The sequence below is a fragment of the Panthera uncia genome (genome assembly GCF_023721935.1).
Source record: "Panthera uncia isolate 11264 chromosome A3 unlocalized genomic scaffold, Puncia_PCG_1.0 HiC_scaffold_12, whole genome shotgun sequence".
NCBI classification, from domain to species: domain Eukaryota; kingdom Metazoa; phylum Chordata; class Mammalia; order Carnivora; family Felidae; genus Panthera; species Panthera uncia.
In genome coordinates, this window is record NW_026057579.1 from 14,659,750 (window position 1) to 14,679,222 (window position 19,473).

Genomic DNA, 19,473 nt, shown 5'->3' on the forward strand with positions numbered 1-19,473 from the left:
ATGGGATTTTCATCAAGTCTATAAAAAGGTTCAAGTACAGTAATTTGTCTTTATTATTCTAGATTCTAGAATTCTAGTTCTAGAATCTCTAAACTACTGTCTCCCTAAAACCGCAAGAAAGAAATTCTAGAGTAGTGCTTTGGCGCAAGTGCTTGCTTTGCTTATAAATTCACTTCTTTGGAAAAAAAAATTTATTGAATATAAGAAACAAATACAAAGATGAATGTAATAAGATTTTTCCCTTTGAAGAACTAAAGAATCTAATTGTGTTTGACTGCAAACAATATATAAGGCAGAATGAGGTAAGCGCTGTAACGGAAGGACATAACAGAAGCAGATGAGAGTGCTGAACCGAGTTTGGTACTCCAAGTCCAAATAAGAGTTCAATGTTTTTCTCATTCTTTGCATTTATCCCTCTCTAGAGAGTACACATTATTGCAAATTTCTGTCATAATTATGGTTCTCAGGGCCCATCCTCTTTAGAATCTTTAATTTCATATAAGCACTCAGCATTCTGCAGTCTCTTCAAGTAACTTTACACTTCCTATCACTTTTGTGCTAGTTCATTTAAATCATCTGTAGTTGTCATGTTTTTCTCCCACCTCTCTGTGGCTATGTCTTTTTCTCTGAATTTTTCAAAAAGTTGTAAATGTAAAAATTTTAGTGAAGCTTTTTGTAAACCATACTTAGAAGTCTCTTCTAGATTGAGAGAAACCTGGCTGATAGTTAATTGTGTGTGCGTGTGTGTGTGTGTGTGCGCGCGTGTGCGTGTGCATGTATTTACCAAAAGAAGCAGCACGTATGTATATATGTGTGTGTATATATATATATATAGAGAGAGAGCACACAAACACACGCATATATACAAAGATATATATAGTCTTTAGTAGTTTCAGCATATATATTCATACTCAGCTTTGACTATGAATCAACTCCATATATGCTGTGAACCTTATGAAGTACTAAGTTATATAGGACAAGGTCCCTGCCTTGAAGGAGCTCAGTCTAGCTTCCCATTTTACTAAAACTGTTGGTATTTAGAAAATATAAATTCGCAGCTCTCAGTTACTTTCTGGAATTTGGAAATATTTATTATGCACCTATTGTGTTTTGGGAAATGTATGGATATATGCTGATATAGTAATGCACATTAACTATTAAGTTTCCCAACTATTCTCTAGACTTATTTGCTGTTATTTCCCATGCCTGAAAAGTATTTAATCTTAATATATGTAGTTGTCAATTTCTATTTCCTACACTTATGCATCCACATCTTTGCATCAGTCCTACATGAAAAATCCTCAAAGTGCCACATGGTAACTACCACCAATTACAATACTAATCAAGTATACTTTACAAAATTAAACTTTAAAAATGTACCCACAAGTCTAGTTACTAAACAAATTTATTTCAGATCTTTATCAATTCAGTTTTTGCAGAGTAGCAAAATAAAGTTGTATTCTACCTTTTTCAAAATGTAATATTATAATCATAAATATTTCTGTATTTCTAGAGTAATGACTTCTAATAGTTTACATTCCTTTATATTGATATGACATATTTAGTCTCCAAATATTCCATATGAAGTTTCCACATTTTCATATTACAAGTGCAGCTACAAATGGGATTGTTGAATCAAAGGTAGGAACTTCAGTGTATCACTTTTATTTACATTAAAATAAATGGAATTTATTGAAATTAAAACAATCTTGTTTGCTATTTACAAATTGTATGTAGGAGGCATATTATCCTTTGTGTTTTTTACAAATACAACAGTATCAATAGTATCACACTTTGGAAAGCAGGTTGCTTTTTGCTAATTTGATACAAGTGTAAAATAGCTTTAACATCGCATATTCACAGATTTAAGGACTTGACCAGAGCTTACCATGAAACCCCTAAACACTGCTTCTGCCCCCATCTGTTTAGAGTAAAACACTGACATTCTTTCGTAGACTGCTTAGCTTAGGTCTGATTTTTTTAATAAAAACCACCCAGCGGGTGGGTGATTTTGCTTCCGCGCGGAAGGGCTTCGGCAGAAGCTTTCAGGCAGCACCGCGGCATGGCGGGGCTGAACTCCTGCCAGTTGCTGTGGTCACTGGGCCTGCAGCTGGGCTGGCTCTTGCCTTGAGTGGGCAAGTTGAAGGACGAGTCTCTCGCGACCTCCTGGACCACATTTTGACCAGGACACTGCGGACCGCACAGTGCAACGTAAACTCAGGACAGGACCAAGGTACCATCCCGCCCCAGGTCGGCTGGGGAGTTCTGCGCAGGCGCGGCAGTCGTGCGACATCCGTCACTTACGGCTGAAGCGGTTTGTGCTGGGAGTTGGTGGCGCGGTGCAGGGCTCATAAGAACGAGCGGCTTGGGCGCGGGTAATCAGCTCCCTTTCCCCCTTTTCCCACTTCTTCTAGGTTCTTGGGACTACCGCGGAGCTTCCGGACCTGATGCGGGCGCCCTGTCTTGGACTGTCCCACCTTGCTCCTCTACTGCTCCGGGTGCTCCCGCGCCCAGGTGGGGGTGAGGGGCGGGGTCGGGGGCTGGGCTGGGCTGGACTCCATCCTGGCATCTTCGTGTTGAAATCTCCCGGGTAACTCACCGTTCTTCTTGTTTTCCAAGACTGGTTTCCGGGGATTGTGACTTGCAGGGTCCGCCATGGAGCCAGAGCAGATGCTGGAGGGACAGACGCAGGTACCAGGAGGCCCTGGCTTCAGGGTGGCGGTGTGCAGCGAGAAGGGGCGGCTCGTGTCTCAGTGACCTGTGTTTTGTTTTCTAGGTTGCAGAAAACCCTCACTCTGAGTACGGTCTTACAGACAATGTCGAGGTAATTCGCCCAGTTCTTTTGCCGTTTCTGAGCGTCTCTTATGTGCTGGAGAAAACTTAGGATCCATTTTTACCAGGTTGCTTTGCACAAGGGAAAACTTTTATCTCAGCATGAACCAAACAGTATCAAGTTATGGGTAGCTTGTTTTATTAGTGGTACTAATGCTTCGTGGTATACAGAAGTCCTAATTACTTTTGAGTCAAGAGTTTGAACTTCTGAAAGTGATATAAAGAAACAAACATGCGTCACCAATGGAGACTGTTAGAGTCGTTTTTGCTTGGTGGCTATTGATGAATCTGTTGGGATATTCTTTGGAAAAATTGCGCATTAAAATTACACCCATTGTCTTTGTAGCAGAATAGTGTGCTGGTGGAATGAATAAGTGTTGTGTTCTTTTTGCGTTCAGTAGTAGATGCCTTTGGAAGCTGTAACACACATAATAGACATTGTTTTTGTCTTACACATCGAAGTCTGAGTTCAAAGAGTACACACAAAAAACATACACAAGTGGATATACTTTCCCAGAGCTTTTGCATATAAGTGCTAGGAGGTTGTTTAAAAGTGGAAGTTAGGGGTGCCTGGGTGGCTCAGTGGGTTAAGCATCCGACTTTAGCTCAGGTCATGATCCCACCGCTCTGGGTTCGAGTCCCATGTGGGGGCTCTGTGCTGACAGCTCTGAGTCTGGAGCCTGCTTCAAATTGTGTGTCTCCCTCTCTCTCTGCCTCTCCCTCGCTCATGCACTGTCTCACTTAAGAATAAATAAACAACAACAAAAATTAAAAGAAGAAGTTATTTTGTAAATGAATGAGTAAATGCTAGAGCAAATGAATTAGCCAAGGCTGGGTGGGATTGGTTAGGAAAATAGAGGCTTCCAGGAGTTGTGTATGTTTTATTGGGGGAGAAAAAAAAATAGGGAAAGACCTTGCCAGTGATTAAGTTTGGATAAATGAGTACAGGAGTATTTCCAAGCAAAGTAATAATAGTAGCAGCTACTATTTACACAAAAGAAAACTTTGTGTAAAGTAATTACATCAGTTTGTGTTCTATTCCTTTAAGAAACTTCTTTTAAGGCATCAGCGCAATCTTTCTGTGATGGTGCTTGTGTACGAAGGCAGAGCCGTGATACGGTACAGCAGTGTTTCCCAAAGTGTTTCTCTCAAGTCCTCAGACCAATTTCCATGGAAAAGTGAGGAAAAAATGAGTGGAGGGAGTACTTGATAATGATACATTGTTTGGTGATTGGTCTTCCTGCTTTTATAATTTAAAAATGCCCATTCTCTTGGGGCGCCTGGGTGGCTCAGGTCACCATCACGCAATTCCTGAGTGTGAGCCCCACGTCGGGCTCTGTGCTGACAGCTCAGCCTGGAGCCTGCTTCGGATTCTGTGTCTCCCCGCCCCTCCCTTCTCTCTCTCTCTCAAAAATAAGTAAACATTAAAAAATGTTTTGAAAAAATGCCCATTCTCTTATGAATTAATGGTGGTAGTAAAATAATATATTTATTTATTTATAAGTTTTTACTTTGGAAAATAGAGTTCATTTCCCTATGTTGGTCCCTTTGTTAATTGTGTAATTTTGAATTTGTTGTTTGTGATATCTGAAAGTTTGGAAACCACTACAGCTGCTGCTACTTTCTGTCTTACTCCATTTTGTTTCCTAATTTCTTTTGGGGGGCTTGCTTTATGGTTTATAGCATGCAAGTCTAGCTTAACAATTTACCTTCAAGTGGTATTATTTCCTTTAGTGTGCAGTGTAAGAACCTTAACGACAGTGTTCTCCCATTGTCTTTCAACTGGCCTTTGTGCCATTGTTATATACCTTCTACATATTTTATAAATACCATAACTCATTATTTTTATTTTTATTTTTTTTTTAATTTATTAAAAATTTTTTTATTAGTTTTCTTTATTTTTGAGAGGCAGAGAGAGACAGAGTGCGTGTCGGGGAGGGACAGAGAGAGAGGGAGACACAGAATCCAAAGACAGGCTCTGGGCTCCAAGCTGTCAGCACAGAGCCTGATGCAGGGCCGAACTCACTAACCATGAGATCAAGACCTGAGCCAAAGTCGGCCACTCAACTGACTGAGCCACCCAGGCGCCATTATTTTTATTTTTTTTATTTTTTAAAGTTTATTTATTTGTTTCTGAAAGAAAGAGAGAGTGCAAGCGGGGGGTGGGGAGAGAGAGAGAATGAGAGAAAAACCCAAGCAGGCTCACTGTGCAGAGCTGGATCCAGGGCTCAAACTCTTGAACCGTGAGATCATGACTGGAGTCAAAATCAAGTGTTGCTGCTCCCTTAACTGACTGTGCCACCCAGGTGCCCCTCATTATTTTTATTTTCTTTAAAAAGTTGTCTTTAAAGAGATTCAAACAATAAGAAAAAGGAATATTTCACATTTACTCACTTATTTACCATTTACCATATTTACCATCTTGACTCTAAATTCTTTTGTGTAGATGGAGATTTCCATCCGGCATCATTTTCCTTCTGCCTTAAGGGCTTCTGTTAACATTTCTTATAGTGTAGGTCTACTGGTAAGGAAGTCTTTGAGCTTCTGAGTGTCTTAAAAAAAGCATTATTTTGTCTTTATGTTTATTTTTTGAATTTATTTTTTTGTCTTGAGATATTTTTGCTGGGTATAGATTTGTTCTATTGTCTTTGGCTAACATTATTTCTGGCAGGAAATCTGCAATCATTTCTGTCTTTTCTTCTCCATACTTAATGTCTCTTCTCTTGGTGTTTTTAATTTTATTACAGGTTTTAAATAATTTGATTATGATATGTCTTGGTGTGTGTTTTTTTTTTTTTAATTATTTTTATGCATCTTGTGCTTAGGATTCATTGAGTTTCTTGGATCTGTGGGTTTAGAGTTTTCATGAAATTTGGAAAAATTTCGGCCATTATTTCTTCAAATATTTTTAAATACTGTTAGCTTAATTTATTTACATTTTCCTTTCCCTTCTTGGAGATGTGGAATATATTATAATAGCTGGTTGATGGCATTGCCTATTCTATCATCTGTATCATTTCTGGGTCTCTTTCTGTGGACTGAATTGTTTTCCTCATTATGTGTAGTAGTTTCCTGCTTCTTTGCTTGCCTGGTGATTTCTTACTGGAGGCTGAGCATTATGCATTTTATCTTGTTGGGTACTGGTTATTTTTGTATTCCTTCAAATATTCTTGAGCTTTGGTCTAGGACACAGTTAAGTTACTGAGAAACAATTTGATCCCTTTGAGGTTTGCTTTAAGCTTTTCCAGGTGAGACCAGACCGACCTTTAATTGAGGCCTAATATCCTTCTCTTGCATCTCCCCCAAGGCTCCGTATATTATGTGGTTTTCCAGTTTTGTGTCACAGGAACATGAACTATTCCTGGTCTTGTGTGAGCTCCGGGGATTCTGTCTCCTGCTTATTCTAGGTGTTTTTTTCCCTTAGCCTTGGGTAGTTGCCCTACATCCATGCCCTGATAAGTACTCACCTGAAGACTGTAAAGCAGTCTCTTTAGTGTCTTTCTGCACATTTCTCTCCTTTCCATGTACTCTTCAGTACACTGTCCTGTAAATTCTAGTTGTCTTGATCTCCCTGAAGTTTCTTTTTTTTTTTTAATTTTTTTTTTTTTTTTAACGTTTATTTTTTTTTTGAGACAGAGAGAGACAGAGCATGAACAGGGGAGGGTCAGAGAGAGGGAGACACAGAATCGGAAACAGGCTCCAGGCTCTGAGCTGTCAGCACAGAGCCCGACGCGGGGCTTGAACTCGTAGACCCCAAGATCATGACCTGGGCCGAAGTCGACTGCTTAACCGACTGAGCCACCCAGGTGCCCCAATCTCCCTGAAGTTTCAAGTCTGTCTTCTCAGCTTGGGGAGATTGCTGGGCTCTGCTTTGGTTCTTTCTGCCTTGCATCCTATATGTTTTCTAGCAGGAAGCAGTAGCCTACGACAATCATAGGGGTCACCTTTTTTTTTTCCCCCTGTTTTTGTGATCATTGTTCTACACCATTAACATCTTATACCTTTTTTTGGAGGGGGGTGGATTTGTGTGTGTGTGTGTATATATATATAGATTAATTCAGGATTTTGGCTTAACTAAAATTAAGCATTAGCAGTTCGCACATAGTGCATATTCATTAAATATTTGAATGAAAAATGAGAGGATTTGGTCAAGGGGTTTTATTATAAGATATATAGGAGTTAATCAGGTATTGCTTAATTGAAGCAATTAATTGCTTCCTTATTGAAGGTATTGGAATGTCATGTAACTGACTAGTTTTTGTCGTATATGGGCATTATCTGTTGAAATTTACTGAGGAACAGTAAGTTTCTTAATCCATGAGCAAGTAAATAGATATTTTATACATTAATTAAGTACAGAACATTATCATCTTACTAAGTCTCAAAATAAGATGGAAAAATCATCAGCCTGATTAGAGTAGTTGCCTGACATAGTTGTGGGAAGTGTCTTTGGAAATCATGGTACATATATATTGTAGGTATATGATTAAAGTTTTTTTGTTTTTTACCACTTTTTACAAAATAAAATTGTCTAAAAAAGCTAAGTCTAGAAAATGTTTCTTTGTTGTCATTGACTCATTTATATCCAGTTTGAGTATGATTGAAGCAAAAGTTCATTTTTTTTAAAAATTTTTTTTACATTTATTTATTTTTGAGAGACAGAGTGAGACAAAGTGAGAGTGGGGGAGGGTCAGAGAGGGAGGGAGACACAGGATCGCAAGCAGGCTCCAGGCTCTGAGCTGTCAGCACAGAGCCCAACGCGGGGCTTGAACCCACAGACTGTGAGATGACCTGAGCCGAAGTCGGATGCTCAACCGACTGAGCCACCCAGGTGCCCCAAAAGTTCATTTTTTTAAAAAGATTTTAAGTAATTTATACCCCCAACGTGGGGCTTGAACCCACAACCCTGAGATTAAGAGTTGCATGCTCCAGTAACTAAGTCCTCCATGTGCCCCAAAAGTTTATTTAAATGAAAGTGTTCTTAATAGTGGTTTGTCTTGTAGATAGCCACTTATTTCTAAATTTCTAAAATGGTCGATTTGTAAAAGAATGCAAAGTTTTTCAGTAAAGATGTCAGATGAATCTATGTGAAAGACCTAAATTTGGGGGTTTCTAGGAGTAATAGTATAAGTCGTTTCTTAAACATCATTTAAATATCATATTAATGATCTTTTCCATATGATCCTCATTTTTTGACTATCATTTACTTAATATTTTTTCTTAATTCTGTTCACTTTTAAAAATCATGAATGCATTTCTTTAAAAAAGAAACCAATGGAAAAACATTCTCATTTGATAGAGGATAACCATAAACAAGAAAATAGTGAATGTGAAATGGTGGGGATAAGTTTTAGCTATATTCTATTGCCATTGGAAAGCTCTGAGCCTGAAGCCTGCTCTCTCTGTTAAGAGTTTAGCAAGTGTTGCTAAAGTGTTACACACCTATTACTACGGAAGTGAGACTTATCCTTGATAACTGCCTGTGATGAAAGGATTGAAACAGGACTAGCTTTCTCACTGTGATTCAGTGCTACTTATTGTCATGTCCATATTTTTTGAAGCATACTGTAGGAAAGTATTCTTATGAAAGAAATAAAAAGCACTTGTATTTATTCCTAAACAGGCAGAAGGAGAGAGAGAAAGAGTAGAATCTAGAGATAAGACATTAAAAGAATAGATACTATGGTGCCTTCAGAGAAGAAAGACTTAAATGAAATTTAGAGATGGGTCTGATTTTATTTTGGCAGAGAGATTTGCCCTACCATACCAACTCTGGTCATTGATTTGCCTTTTCTACTCAAGTCATATTTCCATTATTTTTTGTTTAGCACTCAATCTAGTTATTTGTAATATATATGCGTGTTTTTTGAATCCACTAGAGGATAGTAGACAATGAGAAGATTAATGCAGAAAAGTCATCAAAACAGAAAGTGGATCTTCAGTCTTTGCCAACTCGTGCCTACCTGGATCAGACTGTTGTGCCTATATTATTACAGGGACTGGCTGTGCTTGCAAAAGAAAGGTAAGATAGTGTCTGCAAATGGAGTTCCTGGAGAAAGCAAAATAAAGGCTTCCCTAAGTGAAATCTCATTAGTTATCATTAGTTATGTTTAATTATTTCTCGCAATATAAAGAGTTAATAAAATAAAATATAAGTCAGCCCTAATATCATCAATTAAGACACTTTCATTTATCTCTACTGATCTTAGATCATATGCATATTTGTAAAGATTTGCAATTGTGTACATGTAATTTTATCTCCTTTTTACTTAATATTATAAACTAAAACTTTTTCCATATCTCTGCATAGGCTTTGTGATTATAATTTAAATTATAACAATATTGCAGTTAGCCATTTTCTTATTGTTGAGCTCTTAGGTCCAATTTCCTTTGTTATTATAGGTTAGCAGGCAACCTGTGTTATATGTTTTCATGCCTCTTTTGCTTTTGTTTCATTACTTTCTTATGATAAATTTCCAAGAGTTGATTTGCAAGTTTGAGGAACATGACTCTTTTTATAGTGTTTGACACATAATACCATTTTTCCATCCAAAAACTCATCCTTAAGTTTCTTCCATTATCATAGTCTTAATAGCGTGACTGTTAACTTTTCTTGTCAAGGTATTTTGATTTATATTTCTTTATTAGCAACATTACAGTTTTTTCTGTACATGTTTTTTCCTAGTAATTCTACCTAAATTCTTTTTGTATAAGCAAATCCAATAGGGAAAATGTTTTTATAAATTAGTTATACGTATAAAAGAGGATTTATTTATGACTGCAAGTTATGTCTCGGCTCTAATTCTGTCAATTAAAATATGGGCATCTTTTATATTTTCTTGTTCTTTACAGAAAGCCAATATATTAGAAATTATAAATATTACTTTAAATGCTAGAAGGAAAAATTTGAAGAAGTTTTTAAGTAACATGCTATTATTAAAAACCATTTTTAAGGAAGGAATTCTGGCAAAATTATTCATGAAATTAACCATAAATATTATGTGAAAAATGTTGTTTATGTCTAGGCAGTTCAAAAGACTATTTAAAATGGTAAAGGAATGTTTTGAGATCACTGTAAATGAATTCTAAATACGTCTTTTCATAGTAGGATTTTAAATATCTGATTCCCCCAATTTTTCATCTTTCATCTTCTTTTTTCAGCAAGCATAATCTATGGAAAAGTGATAAATAGGAAATGACATCTTCTGTTAACATTTTTTCCTAGTTTTATTGAGAAATAATTGGCATATATCGCTGTATAAGCCTAAGGTATATACCACGGTGGTTTGATTTACATATATTGTGATATGATTACCACAGTGCATTTAGTTAACATCCTTCATCTCACATAGATGCAATAAAAAGGAAAAAAAAAATGAAAAGAAATTCTCCTTGTGATGAGAACTCCAAGATTCTACTCTCAACAACTTTGCTGTCTCTCACACAGCAGTGTTAGCCGAGGTCATCGTGTCAGATATCACACCCCTGGTGCTTGCTTATTCATCTTGTAACTGGAAGTGTGTGCCTTTTGACCACCTTTCTCCAGTTCCCCATTCTCCCACCTCTTAATTCTAAAAAAATATGTTTTAACTTCTCAGATGTGCTGTAGGGTAGCAGTATTAGAATTATTATTGATTTAAATATTTGAAGTAAAATACAGGTGACTTAAAATATAATAGAACTTACTTGTCCAAACGAATGTTGATTCCTTTGATTCGTTTTTTGGGAGTTCATCCACTCGTCTCACTGATGCTACAGCCATTTTCCTATATTGTTTTTGTACTCTTATTGAAGGATGATACTTGTGGAGAAAATTGTGCATGTCATAGGTGTACACTTCGATGAATTTTCAGAACCCAAACATACCCACAAAACATGCAGTCAGATCAAGAAACTGAGTACTGTCAGCACCCCAGAGTTCTCCCTGGTGACCCCTTTAAGTCTTTATTTCAATATCCTGGGTAATCGTCATCCCACTGTCAAACATTACATTTTTGAAACTTTGTGTTTTAGAATTGAGTTTATAACCAGATTTAAGTCATACAAAAATCTCAGCCTCTTTAAACCATATTGTTGACTAACTTGCTTGTCTGTTTCACTTACCATATTTACTACAAATGGCCTTTGAGTGTAAAATGAAAATTAAATTTAAAAAGATGTGTTTTTGTTAATGGAATAATACATTTAAATTAATACACCTAGAATATAAATTTCTAAATTTTGGATTTCTTTTCCCTTCCAGACCACCAAATCCCATTGAATTTCTAGCATCATATCTTTTAAAAAACAAGGCACAGTTTGAAGATCGAAACTGACTTATTGGGAAGAACAGAAAAAATTTTGTTTCTACTGTAGATTTACATGATTAAGAGGCAGCTTTAATTGCCAAGATTTCCCCCCCTTTTGGAAGTATAAGAACCTTCAGGACAACAGAACTTATTTCCGGAATTGCAGAAGAAAACATTTCCCTTATTTTGATTTAATCATAATACTTATTTAATGAGTGTATTCTGTGCAATTTTTTTCTCAGATTGTCTTTAACTTTGTTTTTAAAATTACCTTCAAAATAAACTGTTAAAACGTCATTATTTGAAAGTAGTTTTTGTTCTCTATGACAAATATTTTATATGGTTCAGTTATTTTCATGAATTGCTTCTTTCTTGGGTCTTAGAATGCTGCAAAATTTTACAACAGCATGAAAATACAACAGAGTCAAGTTTAACATAACAATCTCAGCCAGTTTTTCTCTTTGTTGTCCCTGGACCTCCTGGAGGGTGGGATCTGGGCATCTTCAGTTTTTAATATCACAGGTGATTCTAATGCACAATGAAGTTGGAGTACTGATAGAGGCATTGTGGAGGGTGTACAATATCCTTCACTGCTATAAACCTTAATGGTAATACAATAACAGCTGTCGTTTGTTGCAATTCTGTGTGTCAGGCATAAGTACTATTTTACTTAAATTATCTTTAACATTAGCAACTCTACAAAGTAGATATTGTTATTCCCATTTTGCAGATGAAACCTTTGGAGAGGTTAAGTGACTTGCTCAAGACCACACTGCTGGTAAGTGCTTGAATGGCATTCAAACCCAGTTCTGTCAATGTGTTGTTGATAGCTAAGTGAGAAGTACTTGTGCAAGTTAACATCATTGCTGCTTTTTGAATAGAAAACACCAGCCAGTCCTTTCTGGGGGTCTGCTCACTTTGTCCTATATGAAGAAATTAAATAACTCATTAGCTCAGAAAAAAAAAAAAAATTGTCTGAAGAAAGCCAGGCAGGAAAAATATTCATTAGGAGAAGTGGTTCTCAGTGGGGAGTGACTTTGCTCTCTCACCCCAGAGGACATTTGCTAATGTCTGGAAACAATTTGGTTATCACAACTGAAGTAATAGGGAGTTTTACTGGCATCTGGTGGATAAAGGCCAGAAATGCTGCTAAATATCTTATAATACATAGGACAACCTGTGTGCCCCACCTGTCCCCAAGAATTATCCAGCTCAAAATATCAACCAGTGCTAAGGTTGGGAAGCCCTGGTTTAGGGGCACATGGCTGGATCAGTTGGTAGAGTATGCAGCTCTTAATCTCAGGGTTATGAGTTTGAGCCCCACATTGGGCATAGAGTTTACTTTAAAAAAAAAAAAGAGCTTGCTTTGGAAGTGTATTAAAACTAATCATGTGAGGGTCAAGTTAGGAATTTAATGCTAATGAGGTATATCTTAAAGTTCACTTCTTAAAATTTTTTTTATTTTTTAAAATGTTTATTTTTGAGAGAGAGATAGAATGTGAGTGGGGGAGGGGCAGAGAGAGGGAAACACAGAATTCAAAGCAGGCTCCAGGCTCTGAGCACAGAGCCCAATGTGGGGCTCAAATTCACAGACTGCAAAATCATGACCTGAGTCAAAGTTAGATGCTTAACCGACTGAGCCACCCTGGCACTCCTGTCTTATAGTTCACTTTAATGCAGCAAAAGCTTATTTCAATAGGAGTGACACTTGTGGGGAGGTGACATGGTTTTGATTTAAAATTGCATATCTATATATTTGAATAGGAAAAACCTGTAAAGATTGGGATCTCTTATAGTTTCCACAAATATTAATTCCATCTGATTCATTTTGGTTATTTGGCTAGCTCCTACATTAATCTGCCTGAGTCTTTTTAGTGACATTTTTAACATTTGATTAAGTAGTAACTGGGTAATTTTTATTAAAGCATCAATAATTTTATCATCTTGACAGCAGTTCTTCACCTGTGACTCACATCAGAGCCACTTAGGGAACTTTTCATATTTGTTTCATATATAAATAGTCCTGGAGAGCCTGATTCAATTGTGATCAAGCCTGGGCTTCTGACTTTGACAAAAGCTCTTTAAGCCATTCTGATATACACCTCTGGTTAATGACCACTTTGAAGTAATGCAGTACTCTGCCTAGTGCTACATTATTTCTGGTGTTCTACTGAATTCTCTTTGAGATGGGGTTTAAATTACTCAATCTTGAAATTGATCCTTTTAAAAGTTACAGATGAGAATAGGCATATTTTGTGCTGGTAGTACACACGCTTCTTACTGAATGCTTATCATGTACCAGGCACCCATGCTAAATACATGAATTGTTATATAATCTTCAAACCCTGTGAGGTAGATTTAATTTTAATAACTCACTTTTAGATGAGAAAAGTGAGATTTTTTTAACTTGCTCAAGGGGAAATAAGTTTGGGGCAGGGATTCAAACCCAGATTAATGCTATATTACCTTCTCTTAATGCTATGTTACTCTTTGCTTTAATGTTCTCAGGGGTGCTTACAATTTTTCTTTGGGGGAAAATCAGTTTGCCCTTGTGTGTGTACAGTAGGAGACCTTTTATCTAGTTGGTAGACGGAAAAGCGAGTCATGGTAGGGAAGCCTCAATGACACTGAACAATTTTTTTTAAACTTAAAAAAATATAAATCTTTTTAACCTGATAATATTTTTTTTCAATCTTTTCTTGGGTATGGGTTCTCTGCTTAGAATTCTGTTTCTTTTTTCTTCCTCAAACCACTTGTGTAATGTATGGTCTGAAAATTCCAGTTTTAGTTTTTTTCTGAAAGTAGAGGATTATTTTAGACATTTAAGAAGTAATTTCTAGAATCCTATAATTTTTTAATGATTTTTTTTCTCCAGGCTTCAGTCATCTTATCTGCCTCTAATTTGGCAGTTTTTACTTAGTCTTTCCAGAGTATTCCACCTAATTTTTGTAGCTCTTTTGCATTATGTGTTTGCATTTCATTAGTTTATGTAATATTTGATTAAATTGTGTAGTGGTTGTACCTAGTACAACTGGTATAAGTCAACTGGAGAACACGATGGACTCTTGTAAGTTATGTACATAAACCTGGGAGGAGATTGTAATAATGTGAGACTTTCCTAAAGAGTGTAGTCTATAACCTTCAAGAGTTCAACTTATATTTGACTATGGGAATGGAGAGCATCACTTACTCCAGTAAGTTAGTGAAGTAGAAACCAGTTAAGAAAGTTTCTACTACACTTTGATGAGGTATTTTATGTGTAGCTGGCAATTACATTATAGAAGCCATTCCTACCCTTTGAACACTTATTTGGGTAGGTTATTGTTTAGTAAACAACTATAGAAATAGAGTAAGAAGTGCTACGTGTTACAGAGAATTTGTGAATTATGTTGGTAGATAGCTTAGTGGGAAGATGAGGAGAGCAAATTAGGCATAGATTCATAGAGGAAATGGAGACCTTGAATTGAAAAAAAAAGAAAAATGGCTTGGGTAGAATGATATTGTCTACTTAATTCTGACAATCCTATAGAAAGAATATTGAACCTTTGCTTAAATCTCATTTAGGAGAAGGTATAGTGAGATTTTAGGATTGATAACTTCCTGCTTCCTGATAGAATGGTTGTAGGGATAGCATAAAATCTTGTAGCCAGATATTTTTCTGGACTGGATTCCAAAAAGGCATTAACAAATCGGATGCCTGATACCTGTCATCAACCTGTAGAAATGAAGGACGAAGATGAAAGCTGTAAATGGCTATCACTGAGAATCTATTTGTTTAAAAATCTCTAAATTTAAATTAGGAAAGTAATATAATAGTGGAAAATAGGTCACCAGAGATAAAAGGGCCAGGCAGTAATGAACATGAATTTTCTTTCAAAAAAACCCTCTTGTCAGACTTAAAAAAAACAAAACAAAACAAACCCTAAATCTTTTGACTCAGTTGTTTCATTTCTGGGAATTCTAAATAATATTAACAATACATCTGACAAAAGTTTTGAAAATTTTTTTCCAAAAAATTAGAAGTGAACAAATTTTCATCTCAATAGGAATCACTAAATCTGTAGTTAGCTTAGTGTCAGGTACATAGTTAAGTGTTTAATAGATATTACTTATAAAATTTGACTTCTAATGGAAGGGCAAAGTTGACTGACAATTAGTTTAGAGTACTAGTTAAAATTTTTTTTTTACTGAAGTATAGTTGACACACAATGTTACATTAGTTTCAGGTTTACAACATAGTGATTCGGCAACTCTAAGTTTTGCTGTGCTCACAGTATAGCTACTTTCTTTCACCACACAACACTATTACAGTATCATTGGCTATATATATTCCCTGTGTTGTTCCTTTCCACCCTGTGACTTATTCCATCACTGGAAGCCTGCACCTCCCACTCTACCAGTTTTTTGCTCATTCCCCCAACCCTGTCCCCTCTGGCAACCATCAGTTTGTTCTCTGTATTTATGTGTCTGTTTCTGGTTTTTTGTTTATTCATTTGTTTTGTTTTTTAGATTCTGCCTATAAGTGAAATCATAATGGTATTTGTCTTTCTTAGAGTATCATTTTTAAAAATTTATTTTTATTTATTTTTGAGAGTGAGAACAAGCATGAGTGGGGAAGGGGCGGAGAGGGAGGGAGACAGAAGCCAAGCAGGCTTCCACTGTCAGCACAGAGCCCCATATGGGGCTTGAACCCATGAACCATGAGATCATGACCTGAGCTGAAATCAAGAGTAAGACGCTCAACCAACTGAGCCACCCAGGTGCCCCTTAAGAGTACCAGTTTTAATTGAAATCAAAAGAGCATCTTTATGTTAAAGTCTTCTCTCAATGTTGATTTGTCCAAAACTCTGTAGTTTTATTCTAGAATATTTTTCAGATATGGGGGTTTTAGTAAGTAGTAGGCTGCTCCTCAAGCTGCCAACCATGGATAAATAAATTATAAAAATGGTCAATTTAATATTGTCATGTAGATTCCAAACATGAAGTCTAAAGATGTAAGTAGTGTGTGTGTGTGTGTGTGTAGGTATATATGTAGATGGCACAAGTTTAATCTTTTGTCCATCCTTATGCTTTGGCCACCTAAACAAGTACCTTTACAATTTATTGTGTTTCCTTCTGGAGGTAATCTGTATATATGCAAGTGTACGAGAATACTTCCAAGTATTCATTTTTACATTAATCATAGCATACTTTAAACATTGTTTTCCAGTTTGCTTTAAAAAATTTTTTTTAAAGCTTTCCATACCAGTATATAGCACCACCTGTTCTTTTTAATGGGTGCATATGTGTGGATATATCCTAGTTTAACAAGACTCATATTGATGGGTATTGTGGTTGTGTTAGTTGTTTGCTAGTACAGACTGATGCAGTGAATATATGACATGCTGTTTCAGAAAATATGTTGGGCTATGAATGTTGGGTTCTGGGACTAGTGGTGCCTTATTTATTAAAGTCTTTGCTTCATAAGGACTGTATTAGTGAGGAATTCTTCCTTGCCCTTTGCTGTGACTGATGTTTATGGAGTGTCAAATCCAAACCCCTGGTGGATATAATGGAAATTGTATATAATACAGGATATAACACAGGAATTGCACAGTATTGCCACACAGGCTTCTCCTAGGATATGAAATGAATATTTTGCATTATATGGATCTCCATTAATTTAAGGGGAGGTAAGTGAATAGTTTCAACATATTTCTTTCAGGAGTCTGTTCTTGAATAAAAGATGGACAGGAGGAATAATGATGGGATATTTTGAGAGCATTCTAGAGATAATAGTAGATCTTTTAACCTTTCACTTCTGTTGGCATTGTGGTCTTTGCTGAGTTTGACCAGGAAGAAAACTCCTTCGGGGGAAAGAAGCCTTCAACAGAGCATTTCCATAGGGAGGAAGCTTAAATTTAAATTAAATTACTAGTTTGGAACGAGACCTAGAGTTGTTGCTAGGAGTAGAGGATAATGTTAAGAATAAACCAAGAACAGCTTATAAATTGTTTTCAGATTATTTTCACTTAATCTCACAGCAAGCCTGTGAGTTAGATATTATTTTTTGCATGTTGACAGATGAGAAAACTGAGGCTTGAAAAGGTTAAATCACTAGATGCCCATGGTCACATAGCTGATCAGTGACAGCCAGGACTCAAATCTGATTTTCTAATTTGACCAGCCTGAAATATGAAGCTTTCTTAGTTCATTGTATCCAATATCCCTTCCCTGTCTTTTTTGGGGCCATAGAAACACAATTAGGAGTCATTAACTTGAGGAACTACCACTGCTTATCAATGCCATATTAACCGTATCAACAGTTTTCTTGAAATTTATAATGAAAAGTTTACCGATTTACCATGTCATCATTTGCCACTGAGTTTTGGTATTCCAAGAAGAGTACCATGGAATTAGAGCTCCAGCCCGCCTTTTTGTTATCTTTAAATTGACTACTTGGCACATTTTTTTTTCTTTTGGCTGTAAAATATGTTTATATTTGGGCAGGTTAGTGGTAAAGTGAGAGGGTTAAAAATTGAGTAAAGAAATACAGGTCAGTCTAAAATAAAAATAGATTTTTTAAAAAAATTTTTTTGTCTAATAACTGTGTAGAAGAACGTGTGAAAGTCAGAAATGGTCCAGTATTTGACCAGGTTTTTAGGCCTGGGATCTCACACAAGATCCTTGGGCCTTAAAGCTGAAAAGGTGGGAGGAGGGATGGGAACAGGACAAGTAATTTAACACTTCCTCAGAGGTCCAAGATATCCTACTTTACTGTGATTCCTCTATAATTTTAAAGGAATTCTTTGTTCCTGGAACTTCTGTGGAAAAGTTGGATTTATAAGAGGAGGAAATGTTGTATGCATACTATGTCAGGCTCTTTACATTTATTAACTCTTGTAATTCTAGGGACACTCCTTGAATAAATTATTCCCTTTTCATAGAGAATAACTGATGCTAGGTATATCACACTTGAATCTCAATTAGGGAGTTAAGACAGGCACTTCCATCCATATAAAATGAAACAAGATAACGTTTATAGTAGTCAAAGCCAGGATTAGGTGGTCAGGGTGGCCCATTGAAGCAAAAACTAGAATTTGCGGGACCACAGGCACACCACCATGTGCCTGTTTCTACGAATGAACTTCCCAGCGTGGCCACGAGCTCGCATCCCTGGGAGTGAAACCTTGGGGGTGTGAATTCACTAAAAATTCGTGTGCATGATGGGGGGGGGGGGAAGGGCAAACTGGACTGTCCTCGTGGAAAACCGCATCGGCGTGCCCTCGGAGCTCTACATTTAAGGAAGTTGGCTGGGGGAGGGGGCTTGCCCTGCGGCTGCGTCCTGCTCCCCGCACCCTCCCCCCCGCGCCCCCCCCCCCCCCCCCCAAGCCTCTGCTGCCGCTAAACCCCGGAGAGCGGAGCGTGCACGTTGAGATTCCTCGGCGGGCCTGGCAGCGGCTGCTGGGCATGCTCAGTGGGCAGGACCCGTTAGAGTGGCGAGTAAGGAAGCGTTGGCTCGTCTCTGGGTCTGCCTTCCCCGGTTCAGGCCCCGGCCCTGGGCTTTTGTGTGCGCGGAGCTGCAGCCGCCGCTGCCTCCTCGCGGGGCCGCCCGACCCCAGATGCCGGCCGGCCTGTCCGGTTTCCGCCGTTAACCTCGCCGCGCGGCTGGAGGAGGAGCGGGGCGGGGCGGGGCCCGCGGGCCGGCGGCCGGGCGGGCAGGAGGGCCCTGCCGGGGGTGGGGGTGGGTGCGGGGAGTCCCGCGGGGGGTGGGGGGAGGGGGCGGGCGCGGAGTCACGGGGGTGGGGTCACCGGCGGTGGCTCGGGGAGGCCAGCTGGGAGGGGAGGGGGCCGTGGGGGCGGCTCGGCGGAACCGGCCGCGGCTGGGGAGCAGCGGCGAGGCCGGGGGCCGGGGCCAGGGCGTTCCGGGCTTCGCTGAAGCCGCCGCGGGCCCCATCTTCCGGCGGTCGCCGGAGTTTGTGGTGATTGTTGCTGCCTCCGCCACCGCCCCGGCTGCCATCTCCTCCTCCTGGGCCGCCGCCTCCTCCTCTTCCTCCTCCTCCTGGGCCGGGCCGATCCCCTCCCCGCCGCCGCCTCCTCCTGGGCTGGGCCCGCGGTGTCTCGTCCCCTCGCGGAGCCGCTCCTGCCGCCGCCGCCGCCGCCTCCTCATTCATCCTCGTGCACCATAGGCGGCACAGGCACCAAGATGTCCAACCGAGTGGTCTGCCGGGAAGCCAGTCACGCCGGGAGCTGGTACACAGCCTCAGGTAGGGCCCCAGGCCGGCCGGCCCGTCAGCCCGCCGCCGCCGCCTGGCCCCGCGCCCGCGGCCGCCCGAGGTCGGCGGCCCGGCCCCGCGCGGCGGCGGGAGGGACG

At 38.8% G+C, this 19,473-nt stretch overlaps 2 protein-coding genes across 6 annotated transcripts in view; both read left to right on the forward strand.

Annotated features, from left to right (window-relative positions):
• The first annotated feature begins 2,293 nt into the window (after positions 1-2,293).
• Positions 2,294-11,417, forward strand: DPY30 (dpy-30 histone methyltransferase complex regulatory subunit). 2 transcript variants are annotated; one of them, XM_049652346.1, is made up of 5 exons: positions 2,294-2,375; positions 2,620-2,691; positions 2,777-2,824; positions 8,712-8,854; positions 11,075-11,417. In XM_049652346.1, the coding sequence occupies exons 2-5, from the start codon at positions 2,656-2,658 to the stop codon at positions 11,145-11,147; spliced, it is 300 nt and encodes a 99-aa protein (XP_049508303.1). In that variant the 5' UTR covers positions 2,294-2,375; positions 2,620-2,655; the 3' UTR covers positions 11,148-11,417. The 2 variants fall into 2 exon arrangements, with proteins under 2 accessions (XP_049508303.1, XP_049508302.1); XM_049652345.1 differs by lacking the exon at positions 2,294-2,375 and adding an exon at positions 2,409-2,514.
• A 7,109-nt stretch (positions 11,418-18,526) lies between these two features.
• The window catches only part of MEMO1 (mediator of cell motility 1), a 131,202-nt gene continuing 130,255 nt past the window's right edge, over positions 18,527-19,473 (forward strand). For 2 of the 4 annotated variants that reach the window (XR_007462430.1, XM_049652339.1), the window contains exon 1: positions 19,201-19,366. Coding sequence is in view for 3 of the 4 variants with exons in the window: in XM_049652339.1 (XP_049508296.1) it covers positions 19,306-19,366 (61 nt within the window). In the remaining variant the exon portion in view is untranslated. Of the gene's footprint in view, positions 18,844-19,038; positions 19,367-19,473 lie in introns of those variants that run through there. The other 2 variants (XM_049652342.1, XM_049652341.1) reach the window with 2 other exon arrangements.

Excerpts from the sequence above, each read along its gene's own strand:
- DPY30 (XM_049652346.1), top strand. The coding sequence starts at position 2,656 with ATGGAGCCAGAGCAGATGCTGGAGGGACAGACGCAG. Across the intron at positions 2,692-2,776 it reads TGCTGGAGGGACAGACGCAG|GTTGCAGAAAACCCTCACTC; the intron begins GTACCAGGAGGC and ends TTTGTTTTCTAG. Across the intron at positions 2,825-8,711 it reads GTCTTACAGACAATGTCGAG|AGGATAGTAGACAATGAGAA; the intron begins GTAATTCGCCCA and ends TGAATCCACTAG.